General features: G+C 43.9%; 2 protein-coding genes across 2 annotated transcripts; both read left to right on the top strand.

Moving 5' to 3' along the window:
• Positions 1-248: 248 nt before the first annotated feature.
• On the top strand, positions 249-1653 carry LOC114766528 (high choriolytic enzyme 1-like). Its single transcript, XM_028957335.1, has 7 exons — positions 249-317; positions 394-475; positions 562-702; positions 796-913; positions 1037-1215; positions 1304-1385; positions 1518-1653. Exons 1-7 carry the CDS (start codon positions 249-251, stop codon positions 1651-1653), a joined length of 807 nt encoding a protein of 268 aa, XP_028813168.1.
• A 4523-nt stretch (positions 1654-6176) lies between these two features.
• Positions 6177-7581, top strand: LOC114766535 (high choriolytic enzyme 1-like). Its single transcript, XM_028957350.1, has 7 exons — positions 6177-6245; positions 6322-6403; positions 6490-6630; positions 6724-6841; positions 6965-7143; positions 7232-7313; positions 7446-7581. Exons 1-7 carry the CDS (start codon positions 6177-6179, stop codon positions 7579-7581), a joined length of 807 nt encoding a protein of 268 aa, XP_028813183.1.
• The last annotated feature ends 8423 nt before the right edge of the window (positions 7582-16004 follow it).

Below are 16004 nucleotides of genomic sequence, written 5' to 3'. Positions count from 1 at the left end.
TATTTAAAACAAATGGCTCTTTATGTTGGTCAGCTAAGAGTAGCACATTGGCTGTGAAATGTTGGACTTTTAGGCGAGGTGAGGTCCACCCTCTCAGAGCTTACTTTGGACACAGGACCCTAACAGAAACTGTAATCCCTGTTGAGACACACCTGAACAAGTTTTGTATAAAAGCTGTTTTGTGACAAGACACAGACACCCAGTCATGGTGAGGGACCAGTCCTGATCATCTCCATCACAGAAGCAGCATGGACCACACAGCCGTTGTCTCTGTTCTAGTGCTGCTGCTCAGCGTCTCCCATGCTCTTCCTCTTCTGGTAAGAATCTCTTAACTCCTCAAACTAAACACTCTAATATGAAAATGGAAAAGAACTTATTAGGTTTTATTTATAGAACGAATGGAATAATGAGGAGATTCAAAAAGATCTTGGCAGACCGCTGGATATCACAACTAGGATTCTAACCGCCAACAATGGTTTGTCTTTTCAACAATAGTTAATGTCCTGTTAATACTGATTTAAATGTGGTTTCAGCACCTTTTTGTCTCTTGTTTCTTTCTAGGATCTAGTGAGTGGTTGATTGAAGGAGATCTGGTTGTACCAAGAACCAGGAATGCTTTGATCTGCTTAACCAACAACTGTTTCTGGACAAAGTCCACCAATGGACTGGTTCCGGTGCCTTATGTATTGAGCTCTGCCTTCTGTAAGTGGGACAATCTGGTCAGTAGTCAAATGATTTGCATTGTTACCATTGTACCATGCATCATAATGACAATTTTGTTTTTACACCATCAAGCGAGCTCTGATCAGCAGATGATCGCCACTGCCATGAACACCTTCCACACAAAAACCTGCATTCGGTTTGTTCCTCGCACAACTCAGACAGATTACCTGAGCATTGAGAGCAAAAATGGGTGAGTTGGAGTGAATTTAGCAGTGATCATGATTAATAACTATAAGCTCACAGACTTCAACAGCCTTCGTCTGCATGACAAGTCTCAGAAATATCTATTTTGGATCTTTCTATCTTCTCTCAGATGCTACTCCTCTCTTGGAAGACAAGGGGGCCAACAGACAGTTTCTCTGAACACAAACGGCTGCATTTACAACGGCGTCATTCAGCATGAGCTCAACCACGCTCTAGGATTCTACCATGAGCACACGAGGAGCGACAGAGACCAGCACGTGACCATCAACTATGCGAACATCGTGCCAGGTTTTTCATCACAATAATCTAATATCAGTTCTGTAAAGACATGGTTTTCAAACACGGCTGTTTCAGCACTTCTGCACTTTTTTAATAGGTATGGCCTACAATTTCGACAAACAAAACACCAACAACCAGAATACTCCCTATGACTACAGTTCAGTGATGCACTACGCAAAGTAAGACAAACTAGTCAACCAATCAGATTTACCATCAGCTAGACTTTAAATGTAATGTTATAGTTTTCTAATTAAGCAACACTACACTCATCCTTTACACATCATTTAAAGTAGTAAAATCTTCTTCTACAGAGATGCCTTCACTATTAAGTATGGACTGGACACTATCACTCCAATTCCTGACTCGTCTGTCCCCATTGGACAGAGAGTGGACTTGTCTTCCATTGACATCCTTAGGATCAACAAACTATATGGATGCTGTGAGTAAAGCCACCCTGTTTCACATTCTGAATCACAATGTAGAATCTGTGTCTGAAATAATTGTATGAAGCATATTGGTGTTGATTTAAAGCGATAACATCACTACACCAGCACTAAAGCTCCGTACGTCCAACCTTTGTTACAGGAAACAGGAGAAACATGAACATGGAAAAGGATGGTTTCAGTCTGAAGAAATTTTCATCATATTTGCCTATTGTTAATGTCATGATGTTGAATGAAATTAATTGATGTGTGCACCAGACATCTTGACATCAAGCTTAATCCAATAAACACCCTCGCTTGTAAAGTCTCTCATGTCTTTCATTGTTTCATCTTGTCGAAGCATAATGTTTTTGCCACTACAATATTGCAGCTAAAATGTGTTCCTCTATGGCTGAAACATGATAATTTATTGATCTAGACCAGAAGTCAATTTCTGGGCATTATGTTGTGCATGATTTCCTGAAATATTCTTACAGGGCCTTTTTAAGACATTAAATAAATTCCCAGTATAATCGTCACAAGTGGTAAAGAACTTTTTTCTTACATGTAGGCCACTAGTGCTCCTCCAGAAAAAAAATATAGATTGTTTTTACAAACTCAACAAGAGAGAATGAACCCAACAGTGTAACAGCATCTAATAAATCCAGTGATATTCTTCTTTAACATCAGTCTGAGTTGTCTGAGGTTCTGGAAATACATTGAGAAAAATTTTGGACAAATTTTACTACTTGAATGAAGAATGTTGGACATTCTCCGTTCAGGAGAATTCAAGATGGCACAACGTGATCACTCCCTGCTAAGCATCGGAGGCTCCTTCCACCCCCAATCCTCACCATATTCCTCAGAGGGACTATACAGAGCATTCCTTGTGGCTGCATTACAGCCTTGTACAGGAACTGCAATGGTTCAGATCACAAGTCCCTCCAGAGCATTGTGAGGACTGCTGAAAAGATCATCGGGGTCTCTCTCCCCTCTGTGGCAGACATTTACAACACACGCTTCATCCGCAAAGCCACCTGCCTTGTGGATGACCCCACACACCCCTAACACACTCTCTTCTCCCACCACAGATCTGGCAAAAGGTTCCGTAGCATACAGACATCCACTGCCAGAATGGGGAACAGTTTCTTCCCTCAGGCCATTAGACTCCTCAACTAAAACTGTACACAATAACTCCGACTTCAAATTCTGCTGATGTCAAATTTACCCCCTGTCACGTCCTCGAGCTGATGGGGGAAGGGACATAATGCAAACAATGATTTATTAACAATACAAATCAAACCGGTGCGATGGCTGAAAACAGGGGAAACAGAAAGGGAGAACGAAAGCAAGACTCGCAGGCATATGGCGATTGCCAGAACTCAAAAACAACAGTACAGAACAGTTGCAAGATCCACAAAGAATGTCGCAGCCGCTGGTGGGTGGCTGCATAGCGCCTTTTAACTGCAGTCCTGAACGGGCCAGTCAAACCTGACACACAAAATTCTATTTATTGTTAATTTATTTTACATTTAACTCTTTTCCGCATTTTGCACAATAACAACCTCAGCATCTTGCACAATCAACCCTTGCTGCTAACCCAGATACTGCACTCAGTCTAAAATTAAACTGTGAATATTTGGAAAATTGCACTGTGTTTTCTAGTCATGCGTAGTCTAGTCATGTCAAATTGTATTGTTGCACTTGTTTGTCTCGTGTATACTTATGTCCTGCAATTGTGATGTCTCTCTGTTCTGCTCTGTGTTGCACCATGGTCCTGGAGGAACGATATTTCATTTCATTGTATACTGTATGGCTGGAATGATAATAAACCTTCTGAACTGAACTGAACAATGCAAATCTCAAATCAGTACTGCCAAACACGAGGGGACAACATGCTAGACCTTGTTTACACATACATCCAGCGTGCATACAAGGCTACACCCCATCCCCACTTTGTACAATCAAACCACATCTCTATAATTCTCACCCCAGCCTACAGACCCATCAGCAGTTCAGACCAGCCATCGGAGAGAACGTGGCCCCAGGACTGTTCTGACTGCACAGACTGGGAGATGTTGAGAGATGCAGCCACCTATGACCACTTGGTGGATTTGGAGGATTACACAACCTCAGTCACCAGCTACATCAGCAAATGTGTTGAGGATGTCACCGCCTGGAAGACCATCATCACCCGACAAAAACCACAGTCCTCTGTCTTTCCACGGGAGACATCAGGATGACTACTGCAGAAAGCAGCAGCACCAGACAACATACCTGGTTGTGTGCTGTGGCAGTGTGCTGACCAGCTTGCAGACATCTTCACAGATATCTTCAACACCTCGCTGAGTTCAGCTGTGGTACCTACATGCTTCAAAACCACCAAGATCATCCCAGTACCAAAGAAGTCAACTGTGTCCTGCCTCAAATATTAGCAGCTGAAAGCACTCACAACCATCATCATGAAGTGCTTGGAGAGGCTGGTTCTGAAGCACATGAACACCCAACTCCCACAGAATCTGGACCCACTTCAGACAAAACTAGACAACTAGACAAAAAAAGACACTTACAATACTGTCATCCCTCAGAAGCTGGTAAGGAAGTTGGACCTGCTGGGAATAAGCTCTCCAGTCTGTAGCTGTATCTTGGACTTCCTAACAGACAGGCCTCAGTCTGTGTCTATAGGAAATAACATCTCCAAGGTCCTCAGACTGAGCACAGGTTCCCCACAGGGATGCTGCTCATCCCACTGCAGTTCACTCTGCTGACACAGGATTGTGCTGCACAGTACAGTTCCAACCACATCATCAAGTTCGCAGAAGACACAACAGTAGTGGGGCTCATCACCAACAACGATGAGTCAGAGAGGAGATAAAACATCTGGTGGATTGGTGCCGGAGCACCAACCTGACTCTCAATGTCACCAAGACCAAAGAGATGGTTGTCAACTTCAAGAAGAAACTGACTGTCCCCACACCACTGCACATCGATGGACCTGCTGTTGAAGTTCCTGGGTGTGCACAGACGACCTCTCCTGGAGCCTCAACACCACACAACACCACAACATATCCACTTTCAAGCTTCTTACATGATGTTGTATTGTTTGTCCTTGATCGGTGTACAGAAAATTTGACTATTTTCTTTTATAATCTGTACAGTATTTAAGTATTAGTATTAATTTTTAAAAATATTATTTTGAATATTCTTGTGTAATGTTACAATACTTGTGTATGTGTGTATGAACACTATTTCAATACACAGTATACAATCAATCTCTCTTGAATCTTTTAAATGTAAAATAAAGTATTGAGAGAACAGATATTGTCATTTTTATTGAAGATCACCTACCATTCCAACAAGAGTAATTTCTGATTCATGATGTGGTCTGGATGCTGATTAGAATGTTCAATCCAAAATCACCATCAGTTGTTGTGCTACAACTTTTTGTATTGACTTTCCAAAATAAAAGGAAGATGAGAGTGATTAGTTGTCACATGTGATATGCTACAGCACAGCAGCCAGTGCACACAATGAAATGTGGTCTCTATATTTAACTCATCCTCTTGTTGTAGCAATGGGCAGCCATGAAGACACCCAGAAAGCAGTGTGTGGGGACGATAGCTCAGTAGCACCTTGGCAGTTTGGGATTTGAAATTCCAACCTTTTAATTTCGTGACCTCTTCCTTACACTCTAGGCCCCAGATTGTTTATTCATTAAATTAGAACCTTGTGTGTTTCTTTTTTTTATTTAATTTTATGATAGTCCACTTAAGACTTTTATGGACATAATTTGCATTCAAGGAGTAATTAACAAGTTGCATAATATCCCATATTACCACCCATATTAATGCATCCCTGAAAACTATATCTGTCCAGATAGTAGAGCTCACACATATTAATCATGTTTTTGTCTAGTGTCTTGCTAAAGTTGTATGATTGAAGCATCAACATTGTTAAATTCTACATAATTAATAGGATGTACGACTTTCAGGCTTCATGCTTATTATCAACATAAAAAAAACTTAAATAGATTTACTCTATTTTGTAGACTGATGCAGAAACATTCATTTTCACCTCTGTTTTCCAACTGTACAAAATATTGCTTCATCTGTAAAACACAAACATTATCGCCAGAAGCATTATACAGTTCGACTTGTCTTTGATGACTTAAGACTTTTTTTTAAAACCAATAGATATTTTCTAACACATCATTTCCACCAAACAATTTAAAATATTGTAAAGATCAAACAAAGCTGAATGTTACCTGAGCACTTAAGCCCCATCATCTTGAGGATCTTTGTATTTAAAACAAATGGCTCTTTATGTTGGTCAGCTAAGAGTAGCACATTGGCTGTGAAATGTTGGACTTTTAGGCGAGGTGAGGTCCACCCTCTCAGAGCTTACTTTGGACACAGGACCCTAACAGAAACTGTAATCCCTGTTGAGACACACCTGAACAAGTTTTGTATAAAAGCTGTTTTGTGACAAGACACAGACACCCAGCCGTGGTGAGGGACCAGTCCTGATCATCTCCATCACAGAAGCAACATGGACCACACAGCCGTTGTCTCTGTTCTAGTGCTGCTGCTCAGCGTCTCCCATGCTCTTCCTCTTCTGGTAAGAATCTCTTAACTCCTCAAACTAAACACTCTAATATGAAAATGGAAAAGAACTTATTAGGTTTTATTTATAGAACGAATGGAATAATGAGGAGATTCAAAAAGATCTTGGCAGACCGCTGGATATCACAACTAGGATTCTAACCGCCAACAATGGTTTGTCTTTTCAACAATAGTTAATGTCCTGTTAATACTGATTTAAATGTGGTTTCAGCACCTTTTTGTCTCTTGTTTCTTTCTAGGATCTAGTGAGTGGTTGATTGAAGGAGATCTGGTTGTACCAAGAACCAGGAATGCTTTGATCTGCTTAACCAACAACTGTTTCTGGACAAAGTCCACCAATGGACTGGTTCCGGTGCCTTATGTATTGAGCTCTGCCTTCTGTAAGTGGGACAATCTGGTCAGTAGTCAAATGATTTGCATTGTTACCATTGTACCATGCATCATAATGACAATTTTGTTTTTACACCATCAAGCGAGCTCTGATCAGCAGATGATCGCCACTGCCATGAACACCTTCCACACAAAAACCTGCATTCGGTTTGTTCCTCGCACAACTCAGACAGATTACCTGAGCATTGAGAGCAAAAATGGGTGAGTTGGAGTGAATTTAGCAGTGATCATGATTAATAACTATAAGCTCACAGACTTCAACATCCTTCGTCTGCATGACAAGTCTCAGAAATATCTATTTTGGATCTTTCTATCTTCTCTCAGGTGCTACTCTTCTCTTGGAAGACAAGGGGGCCAACAGACAGTTTCTCTGAACACAAACGGCTGCATTTACAACGGCGTCATTCAGCATGAGCTCAACCACGCTCTAGGATTCTACCATGAGCACACGAGGAGCGACAGAGACCAGCACGTGACCATCAACTATGCGAACATCGTGCCAGGTTTTTCATCACAATAATCTAATATCAGTTCTGTAAAGACATGGTTTTCAAATACGGCTGTTTCAGCACTTCTGCACTTTTTTAATAGGTATGGCCTACAATTTCGACAAACAAAACACCAACAACCAGAATACTCCCTATGACTACAGTTCAGTGATGCACTACGCAAAGTAAGACAAACTAGTCAACCAATCAGATTTACCATCAGCTAGACTTTAAATGTAATGTTATAGTTTTCTAATTAAGCAACACTACTCTCATCCTTTACACATCATTTCAAGTAGTAAAATCTTCTTCTACAGAGATGCCTTCACTATTAAGTATGGACTGGACACTATCACTCCAATTCCTGACTCATCTGTCCCCATTGGACAGAGAGTGGACTTGTCTTCCATTGACATCCTTAGGATCAACAAACTGTATGGATGCTGTGAGTAAAGCCACCCTGTTTCAAATTCTGAATCACAATGTAGAATCTGTGTCTGAAATAAATGTGTGAAGCATATTGGTGTTGATTTAAAGAGATAACATCACTACACCAGCACTAAAGCTCCGTACGTCCAACCTTTGTTACAGGAAACAGGAGAAACATGAACATGGAAAAGGATGGTTTCAGTCTGAAGAAATTTTCATCATATTTGCCTATTGTTAATGTCATGATGTCGAATGAAATTAATTGATGTGTGCACCAGACATCTTGACATCAAGCTTAATCCAATAAACACCCTCGCTTGTAAAGTCTCTCATGTCTTTCATTGTTTCATCTTGTCGAAGCATAATGTTTTTGCCACTACAATATTGCAGCTAAAATGTGTTCCTCTATGGCTGAAACATGATAATTTATTGATCTAGACCAGAAGTCAATTTCGGGGCATTATGTTGTGCATGATTTCCTGAAATATTCTTACAGGGCCTTTTTAAGACATTAAATAAATTCCCAGTATAATCGTCACAAGTGGCAAAGAACTTTTTTCTTACATGTAGGCCACTAGTGCTCCTCCAGAAAAAAAATATAGATTGTTTTTACAAACTCAACAAGAGAGAATGAACCCAACAGTGTAACAGCATCTAATAAATCCAGTGATATTCTTCTTTAACATCAGTCTGAGTTGTCTGAGGTTCTGGAAATATATTGAGAAAAATTTTGGACAAATTTTACTACTTGAATGAAGAATGTTGGACATTCTCCATTCAGGAGAATTCAAGATGGCACAACGTGATCACTCCCTGCTTAGCATCGGAGGCTCCTTCCACCCCCAATCCTCACCATATTCCTCAGAGGGACTATACAGAGCATTCCTTGTGGCTGCATTACAGCCTTGTACAGGAATTGCAATGGTTCAGATCACAAGTCCCTCCAGAGCATTGTGAGGACTGCTGAAAAGATCATCGGGGTCTCTCTCCCCTCTGTGGCAGACATTTACAACACACGCTTCATCCGCAAAGCCACCTGCCTTGTGGATGACCCCACACACCCCTAACACACTCTCTTCTCCCACCACAGATCTGGCAAAAGGTTCCGTAGCATACAGACATCCACTGCCAGAATGGGGAACAGTTTCTTCCCTCAGGCCATTAGACTCCTCAACTAAAACTGTACACAATAACTCCGACTTCAAATTCTGCTGATGTCAAATTTACCCCCTGTCACGTCCTCGAGCTGATGGGGGAAGGAAGCGCAGAGGCGGGACATAATGCAAACAATGATTTATTAACAATACTAATCAAACCGGTGCGATGGCTGAAAACAGGGGAAACAGAAAGGGAGAACGAAAACAAGACTCGCAGGCATATGGCGATTGCCAGAACTCAAAAACGACAGTACAGAACAGTTGCAAGATCCACAAAGAATGTCGCAGCCACTGGTGGGTGGCTGCATAGCGCCTTTTAACTGCAGTCCTGAACGGGCCCGTCAAACCTGACACACAAAATTCTATTTATTGTTAATTTATTTTACATTTAACTCTTTTCCGCATTTTGCACAATAACAACCTCAGCATCTTGCACAATCAACCCTTGCTGCTAACCCAGATACTGCACTCAGTCTAAAATTAAACTGTGAATATTTGGAAAATTGCACTGTGTTTTCTAGTCATGCGTAGTCTAGTCAAATTGTATTGTTGCACTTGTTTGTCTCGTGTATACTTATGTCCTGCAATTGTGATGTCTCTCTGTTCTGCTCTGTGTTGCACCATGGTCCTGGAGGAACGATATTTCATTTCATTGTATACTGTATGGCTGGAATGATAATAAACCTTCTGAACTGAACTGAACAATGCAATCTCAAATCAGTACTGCCAAACACGAGGGGACAACATGCTAGACCTTGTTTACACATACATCCAGCGTGCATACAAGGCTACACCCCATCCCCACTTTGTACAATCAAACCACATCTCTATAATTCTCACCCCAGCCTACAGACCCATCAGCAGTTCAGACCAGCCATCGGAGAGAACGTGGCCCCAGGACTGTTCTGACTGCACAGACTGGGAGATGTTGAGAGATGCAGCCACCTATGACCACTTGGTGGATTTGGAGGAGTACACAACCTCAGTCACCAGCTACATCAGCAAATGTGTTGAGGATGTCACCGCCTGGAAGACCATCATCACCCGACAAAAACCACAGTCCTCTGTCTTTCCACGGGAGACATCAGGATGACTGCTGCAGAAAGCAGCAGCACCAGACAACATACCTGGTTGTGTGCTGTGGCAGTGTGCTGACCAGCTTGCAGACATCTTCACAGATATCTTCAACACCTCGCTGAGTTCAGCTGTGGTACCTACATGCTTCAAAACCACCAAGATCATCCCAGTACCAAAAAAGTCAACTGTGTCCTGCCTCAAATATTAGCAGCCGATAGCACTCACAACCATCATCATGAAGTGCTTGGAGAGGCTGGTTCTGAAGCACATGAACACCCAACTCCCACAGAATCTGGACCCACTTCAGTACGACTACCGGCCGAACCGATCCACAGACGATGCAATCTCGACTGCCCTTCGAGCAGCCCTCTCCCAACTAGACAAAAAAAGACACTTACAATACTGTCATCCCTCAGAAGCCGGTAAGGAAGTTGGACCTGCTGGGAATAAGCTCTCCAGTCTGTAGCTGTATCTTGGACTTCCTAACAGACAGGCCTCAGTCTGTGTCTATAGGAAATAACATCTCCAAGGTCCTCAGACTGAGCACAGGTTCCCCACAGGGATGCTGCTCATCCCACTGCAGATTACTCTGCTGACACAGGAATGTGCTGCACAGTACAGATCCAACCACATCATCAGGTTTGCAGAACACACAACAGTAGTGGGGCTCATCACCAACTCAGATGAGTCTGCATACAGAGAGGAGATAAAACATCTGGTGGATTGGTGCCGGAGCAACAACCTGACTCTCAATGTCATCAAAGAGATGGTTGCCAACTTCAAGAAGAAACTGACTGTTCCCACCGCACATCGATGGATCTGCTGTTGAAGTTCCTGGGTGTGGGGGCGCTGCGGAGACAGGGGGATGTAGACGTGTATTCCAGTGGCTCCTCAGAAGGGTGATTTTTTATTTAATTTTTACTTTTTAAGTGCACTTGATTTGCCCTCTTTTTCGCACCAAATGTTAGTGGCAAAGCTTCTCGCCTATTTTAATTTTTTTTTTAATGTATGGCACAATGGCTAACCTCGGAAAAACCGAGCATTCTAATTTAGGCCGCAGTAAACATCAGTCTTCCCCTGATCTGGAAACTACTTCACAGTTGGACGCTAACGAAAGTTTATTGCTGGGTATGAGACGAATGATGGATGAGATGCGAACCGACATCCTTGATAAATTTGACTCTATTATTTCGGAAACACTACGAAGGGAGATAACGGTGGCTCTGGAAGTTTTTGATGGCAGGTTGGCTGCACAAGAAGAGACAATCGCTAATCTCGAACGTTTGGCGAATGATCATGATGGTAAGCTAACCGAGCTGCAAGCTAACGTTAGCGCGCTAACAGCACAGGTAGATAAAGGGGGCGCTGCGGAGACAGGGGGATGTAGACGTGTTTTCCAGTGGCTCCTCAGAAGGGTGACTTTTTTTTTTATCATTTTTACTTTTTAAGTGCACCTGATTTGCCCTCTTTTTCGCACAAAAACTTTATTGCCAAAGCTGCTCGCCTATTATTTTAATTTTTTAGTGTATGGCACAATGGCTAACTGCGGAAAAACCGAGCAATCTAAGTCAGGCCGCAGTAAACATCGGTCTTCTCCTGAGCTGGAAGCTACTTCACAGTCGGACGCTAACGAAAGTTTATTGCTGGGTATGAGACGAATGATGGACGAGATGCGAACCGACATCCTTGATAAATTTGATTCTATTATTTCGGAAACTGTCCGAAGGGAGATAACGGTGGCTCTGGAAGTTTTTGAAGGCAGGGTAGCTGCACAAGGAGAGACAATCGCGAATCTCGAACGTTCGGCGAACGATCACAATGGTAAGCTAACCAAGCTGCAAACTAACGTTAGCACGCTAACAGCACAGGTAGATTACCTGTCCAGGAAATGTGAAGACCTGGAAAGTCGCTCCAGATTGAATAATATTCGCTTGGTGGGACTTCCCGAGGGCCCACGACCAACTGAGTTTGTGGCACAGTTCCTGCAGGACCTACTCGGTCTTGATGAGAAACCTGTACTGGATCGTGCTCACCGTACCTTACGTCCCAGGTCCAAAGATGGATGGAAATGTCTCCTCTTCTCCACATGGGTAAGAAGATTTCTATTTTCCCGGACTTCACAGCGGCGATGGCGAAGAAAAGAGCGACATTCGCTAACGTGAAGAAGGAACTCCACTGCTGCCCGAACATTAAGTTTGGACTTCTCTATGCGGCCACACTGCGCATTAGACTGGCCAACGGTCAGACCCACAGGTTCGAGGATCACGCTTTGGCGCTGGACTTTATTGAGAAGAAAGTGAAAAAGGTGGTGGTTCCAGACTCCCTCTAGCTAGCTAATTAGCTAATGTGCCATTGTTGCTGGTAACATCGCGGAATTCATGTTCCCGGTGGTGTTCTAAAACTTTCTCACAAGGTGAGCTTTATATTCTTTTAAGAAGATCTGATTATGTACTCTAATAGAGCTATGATGTCGATCTTGGTGCTTGGTGCTTTCTTTCTTGGTGCTACCTTTAGAAATATTGAAATTTAGATTGTGTGTGTAGTTTTTTTTTTTTTTGAAGATATACTGTGCCTTCTTTTAGGTATTGTGAATGCGAATTAATATTGCCGGTGTTTTCAAGTTGTAGGTTTATGTTTCACTTACTAATCCTGCTTTTCCTACTGAGGGTGAGTGTAATTTGTTATTAAGGGTTAACTTAAATATATTTATTTTTGGGCATGGTTTTTGGATTTCTAATTTGTCACTCTTCATTAGGAACGTCTTGTAGTGATGGGCAGTAGGTTACTTGCACCATCCACGGACGTGCCAAGAAGATGGTGTGTTATGGGGTGGGTGGCGCGCCTCCAGTTTTGGGAGAGGCTTCTGCTAGGTTGGGTGGGGTGGGGTCTTGGTTTTTATTTCAGTTATTTATTTTTTCTTTGTTTTTTATTATGCTTTCTTAATTTTATTTTTCATTCAGCTTACTTCACTTCCCACTTTATTGCAGAGTTCTACTTTGAGACAACATTCCTCTTTCATTTTAATTTATGACCAGGGCTAATTCTGTATCGATCCCAGGTGGGGGCAACATTTTATTTACTAGTCTCAATTGTAGGGGGTTCAACAATCCTAGTAAGATCTTTCATTATCTTCATCACGCAGGTGCCCATGTAATATTTTTACAAGAAACACATCTCAAACCCTCAGACCATGTCAGACTTAAGAAGGGCTGGATCAATCAAACCTACCACTCTTCATTCTCAGGGAAAGCAAGAGGAGTAGCCATACTACTGCATAAATCTGTCACTTTTGTACATACAAGTGTAGTATCTAACCCTAATGGGAGATTCATGATTGTTACGGGTCAAATTCATAATACTTCTGTGGCTCTAATTAATATATATGCCCCCAATTACGACGATGAGGGTTTCTTCAAACGTCTCTTTTCATTGATTCCTGATTTGTCTACACATTATCTAATATTGGGGGGTGACTTCAATTGCTGGCTTAATTCCCACTTAGTCCGCTCTTCTTCTACAATTTGTGCTCCTTCTAGGTTGACTAAGGCTATTTTATCTTTTATGAAAGAATATGCTGTTTCTGATGCCTGGTGCTTCTTCAATCCTACTAAACGTGAATACTCCTTTTTTTCTCAAATTCACCATACCTTCACATGTATTGATCTTTTTTTGGTGGATAATAGATTACTTTCATCCATATCAGATTGTAAATATGATGCCATTGCCTTATCAGACCATGCATCAATCTCAATTAATATATTTTTCAAGAAATTTAATCACACTAGAGCACCATGGCGGCTTAATACTCGGCTTCTTTTGAATGAAGAGTTTAATAAGTTCATTTCACAACAGATTGACTTATTTATTAGCTTCAATAAAACCCCTGATATATCAGCATCTCTGTTGTGGGAAACCCTGAAGGCTTATATAAGGGAAGAGATGATCTCTTACTTAGGTTATGAGAAAAAACTTAGAAAGCGAAAAGAGACTGAGTTGTTGCAGCATATTCTCATTTAGATAATGAATATGCCATCAATCAATCCCCAGACTTACACAAGGAGCGTCTCTCTGTGCAAGCAGAGTATGACACTCTTATGACACATCAAGCTACAGAAATGATACTTCAATCCAGAGCTAACTATTATGAACATGTAGACAAGGCCAGCAAGTTATTGGCACACCAGATACGTCGGACAGCAGCATCCCGTCAAATACTACAAATCCAAACAGTCTCAGGCAAAACCTCTGATCCCCTGGAAATTATAAAAGCCTTTAAGGAATTCTATGTGTCTCTTTACTCCTCTGATCTTACATCTTCTTCTGCTGAGTTTGATCATTTTTTTGACAAACTGCATATTCCCTCCATAGACACATCCATTGCTGAGGATTTAGAGAAGCCAATCACCATTGCAGAACTTAGATCGGCACTGATGTCTCAGCGAAGTGGAAAATGTCCCGGACCTGACGGATTTCCTTGTGAATTCTATAGAAAGTTCTGTGATAAACTGGCTCCATTATTGCTAGACATGTATAATGAATCGTTTGACTCTGGCTGCCTTCCTCAAACCCTTTCGCAAGCCACCATCTCACTGCTTTTAAAAAAGGGTGTCAGGATTGCCTGCAGCTGGGCTCCACACCGGAACCCAATCCTGACGCCCCATAAATGCCGGAAGTTTCCGCCCGTTCGGGGTCGCTGGCATTTTCGTGAACTTCAGTTGGTAACACTGTTTGTAATTTGAGTTCTGGCAATCGCCACACGCCTACGGGTTAGTTTTAGTTTGTCTGTATTTAAGTTAAATCGTTTTCGGCCACCGCGCCCGTCTTTATTTGTGTTTATTGTTTATTTATTAATAAAAACCCCTTCCCAGAATGTCAGACCTCTGCGCTTCCTTCCCCCGTAAGTCCGTAGTCGTGACAGAATGCCAGCGACCCCCCCAAAAGCGCAGAGGTGGAAAGCAGAGGAGAAGAAACGCCGCGAAGGACGCAGCCCGGCGCGGAGAACGTGGACGCCAGGGTAGAGACGCGCCGCCCGTTCTGGTGGAGCGTTTTCTCCCCGAGAAGCCGTGGTATGCGGCGCCGCGTGATGACGTCACCCCCGGGAAACTCCGCGAAACCCGGAAGCGACAACGTCGGCGGGTGAGTGGGCGGAGCGAGGACGTTGGCGTCGGCAGCAGCGAGGAAGTGACGTGGGCAGCGAGCGCAGAAGATGCGACCCCCACGATCTTCGCCATGTCGAGCCAAGAACTCTGCGCTCTGCTGGCAAGGCTCCCCGTGGACGACACGGACGACGACGAGAGCACGGGAGACGAGAGTTGGGCTCCGCCCATCGCGCCAGTCTGCGATCGTCGCAAGGTCCGTGGGGACCCACGTCACTTCCAGGGGGGTGAGAAGCGGCAACAACGGCGGCGTTCCTCCAGCGAGGAGGTGGGCAGCCTCCAGCCCGAATGGCCAGAGTACTGCCCATGGGAGCTTATCGCGCCATGGGTCCAGGATGTCCGCAGGGTGGACGACCCTTGGTGTCACCGGTGGGAGGACACGGATGACGAAAGCGATGATGACGTGGATTTTCGGTGGGCGGTCGTTGCCAGGATGGCTCCGCCCAGCGTGCGCGTCCGAGATCATCGCGGCGTCCGTGATGACCCATGTGACTTCCGGGGGTACGAGGTGGACACGGACGACGACCAGGATGACGCCGTTTGGGCAGTCGGTGCCGGGATGGCTCCGCCCATCGCGCCCATCCAGGATCGTCACGAGGTCCGTGGAGACCCACGTCCCTCCCAGCAGTGTGAGGTAAGCTGGTGGAAGAGGGCGACGGGAGGTCGCCAGCCAGCAACTGCGCTGCCGGGACTGCCTCGCAGGGAATCCTCCAGTCCTGCTCCAGCCGCCGACCCGCCTTCCCTCTGCCCGGACGTTCCCCAGCGAAATGGCAGCGCAGCACCAGCGCCCACACCTGCTGGAGAAGACGTCCACCCCCCTCCACACCACACACCTACCACCATCTCCACCCATGAGCCCAGCCCCGTGTGGGACAGCCCAATTGTCCCGGGACCCTTCAGTGGGGCAGCAGACACTGATAAGACCACCACCATCCTCGCGTGTCTGCTTGGGTCAGCATGGGGCTGGAGCGCAGCCCTCGGGCAGCAGGGAGAGACAGACAGCAGTTTTCGGGACTTCCAGCAGAGTCTGAGGGCGGAGTTTGATCGGCCAGAGCCT

This window comes from Denticeps clupeoides, chromosome 17 (assembly GCF_900700375.1).
Source record: "Denticeps clupeoides chromosome 17, fDenClu1.1, whole genome shotgun sequence".
Taxonomy (NCBI): Eukaryota; Metazoa; Chordata; class Actinopteri; order Clupeiformes; family Denticipitidae; genus Denticeps; species Denticeps clupeoides.
This window is presented reverse-complemented; position numbering and strand designations above follow the sequence as displayed.

What these genes read in the sequence shown, in the direction of transcription:
- LOC114766528 (XM_028957335.1), top strand. Translation starts at nt 249, where the DNA reads ATGGACCACACAGCCGTTGTCTCTGTTCTAGTGCTGCTGCTCAGCGTC. An exon ending in CCCATGCTCTTCCTCTTCTG is followed by an intron (nt 318 to 393) that starts GTAAGAATCTCT and finishes TTTTATTTATAG; the next exon opens with AACGAATGGAATAATGAGGA. An exon ending in TCAGTGATGCACTACGCAAA is followed by an intron (nt 1,386 to 1,517) that starts GTAAGACAAACT and finishes CTTCTTCTACAG; the next exon opens with AGATGCCTTCACTATTAAGT.
- LOC114766535 (XM_028957350.1), top strand. Translation starts at nt 6,177, where the DNA reads ATGGACCACACAGCCGTTGTCTCTGTTCTAGTGCTGCTGCTCAGCGTC. An exon ending in GATTCTAACCGCCAACAATG is followed by an intron (nt 6,404 to 6,489) that starts GTTTGTCTTTTC and finishes GTTTCTTTCTAG; the next exon opens with GATCTAGTGAGTGGTTGATT. An exon ending in AGCATTGAGAGCAAAAATGG is followed by an intron (nt 6,842 to 6,964) that starts GTGAGTTGGAGT and finishes ATCTTCTCTCAG; the next exon opens with GTGCTACTCTTCTCTTGGAA.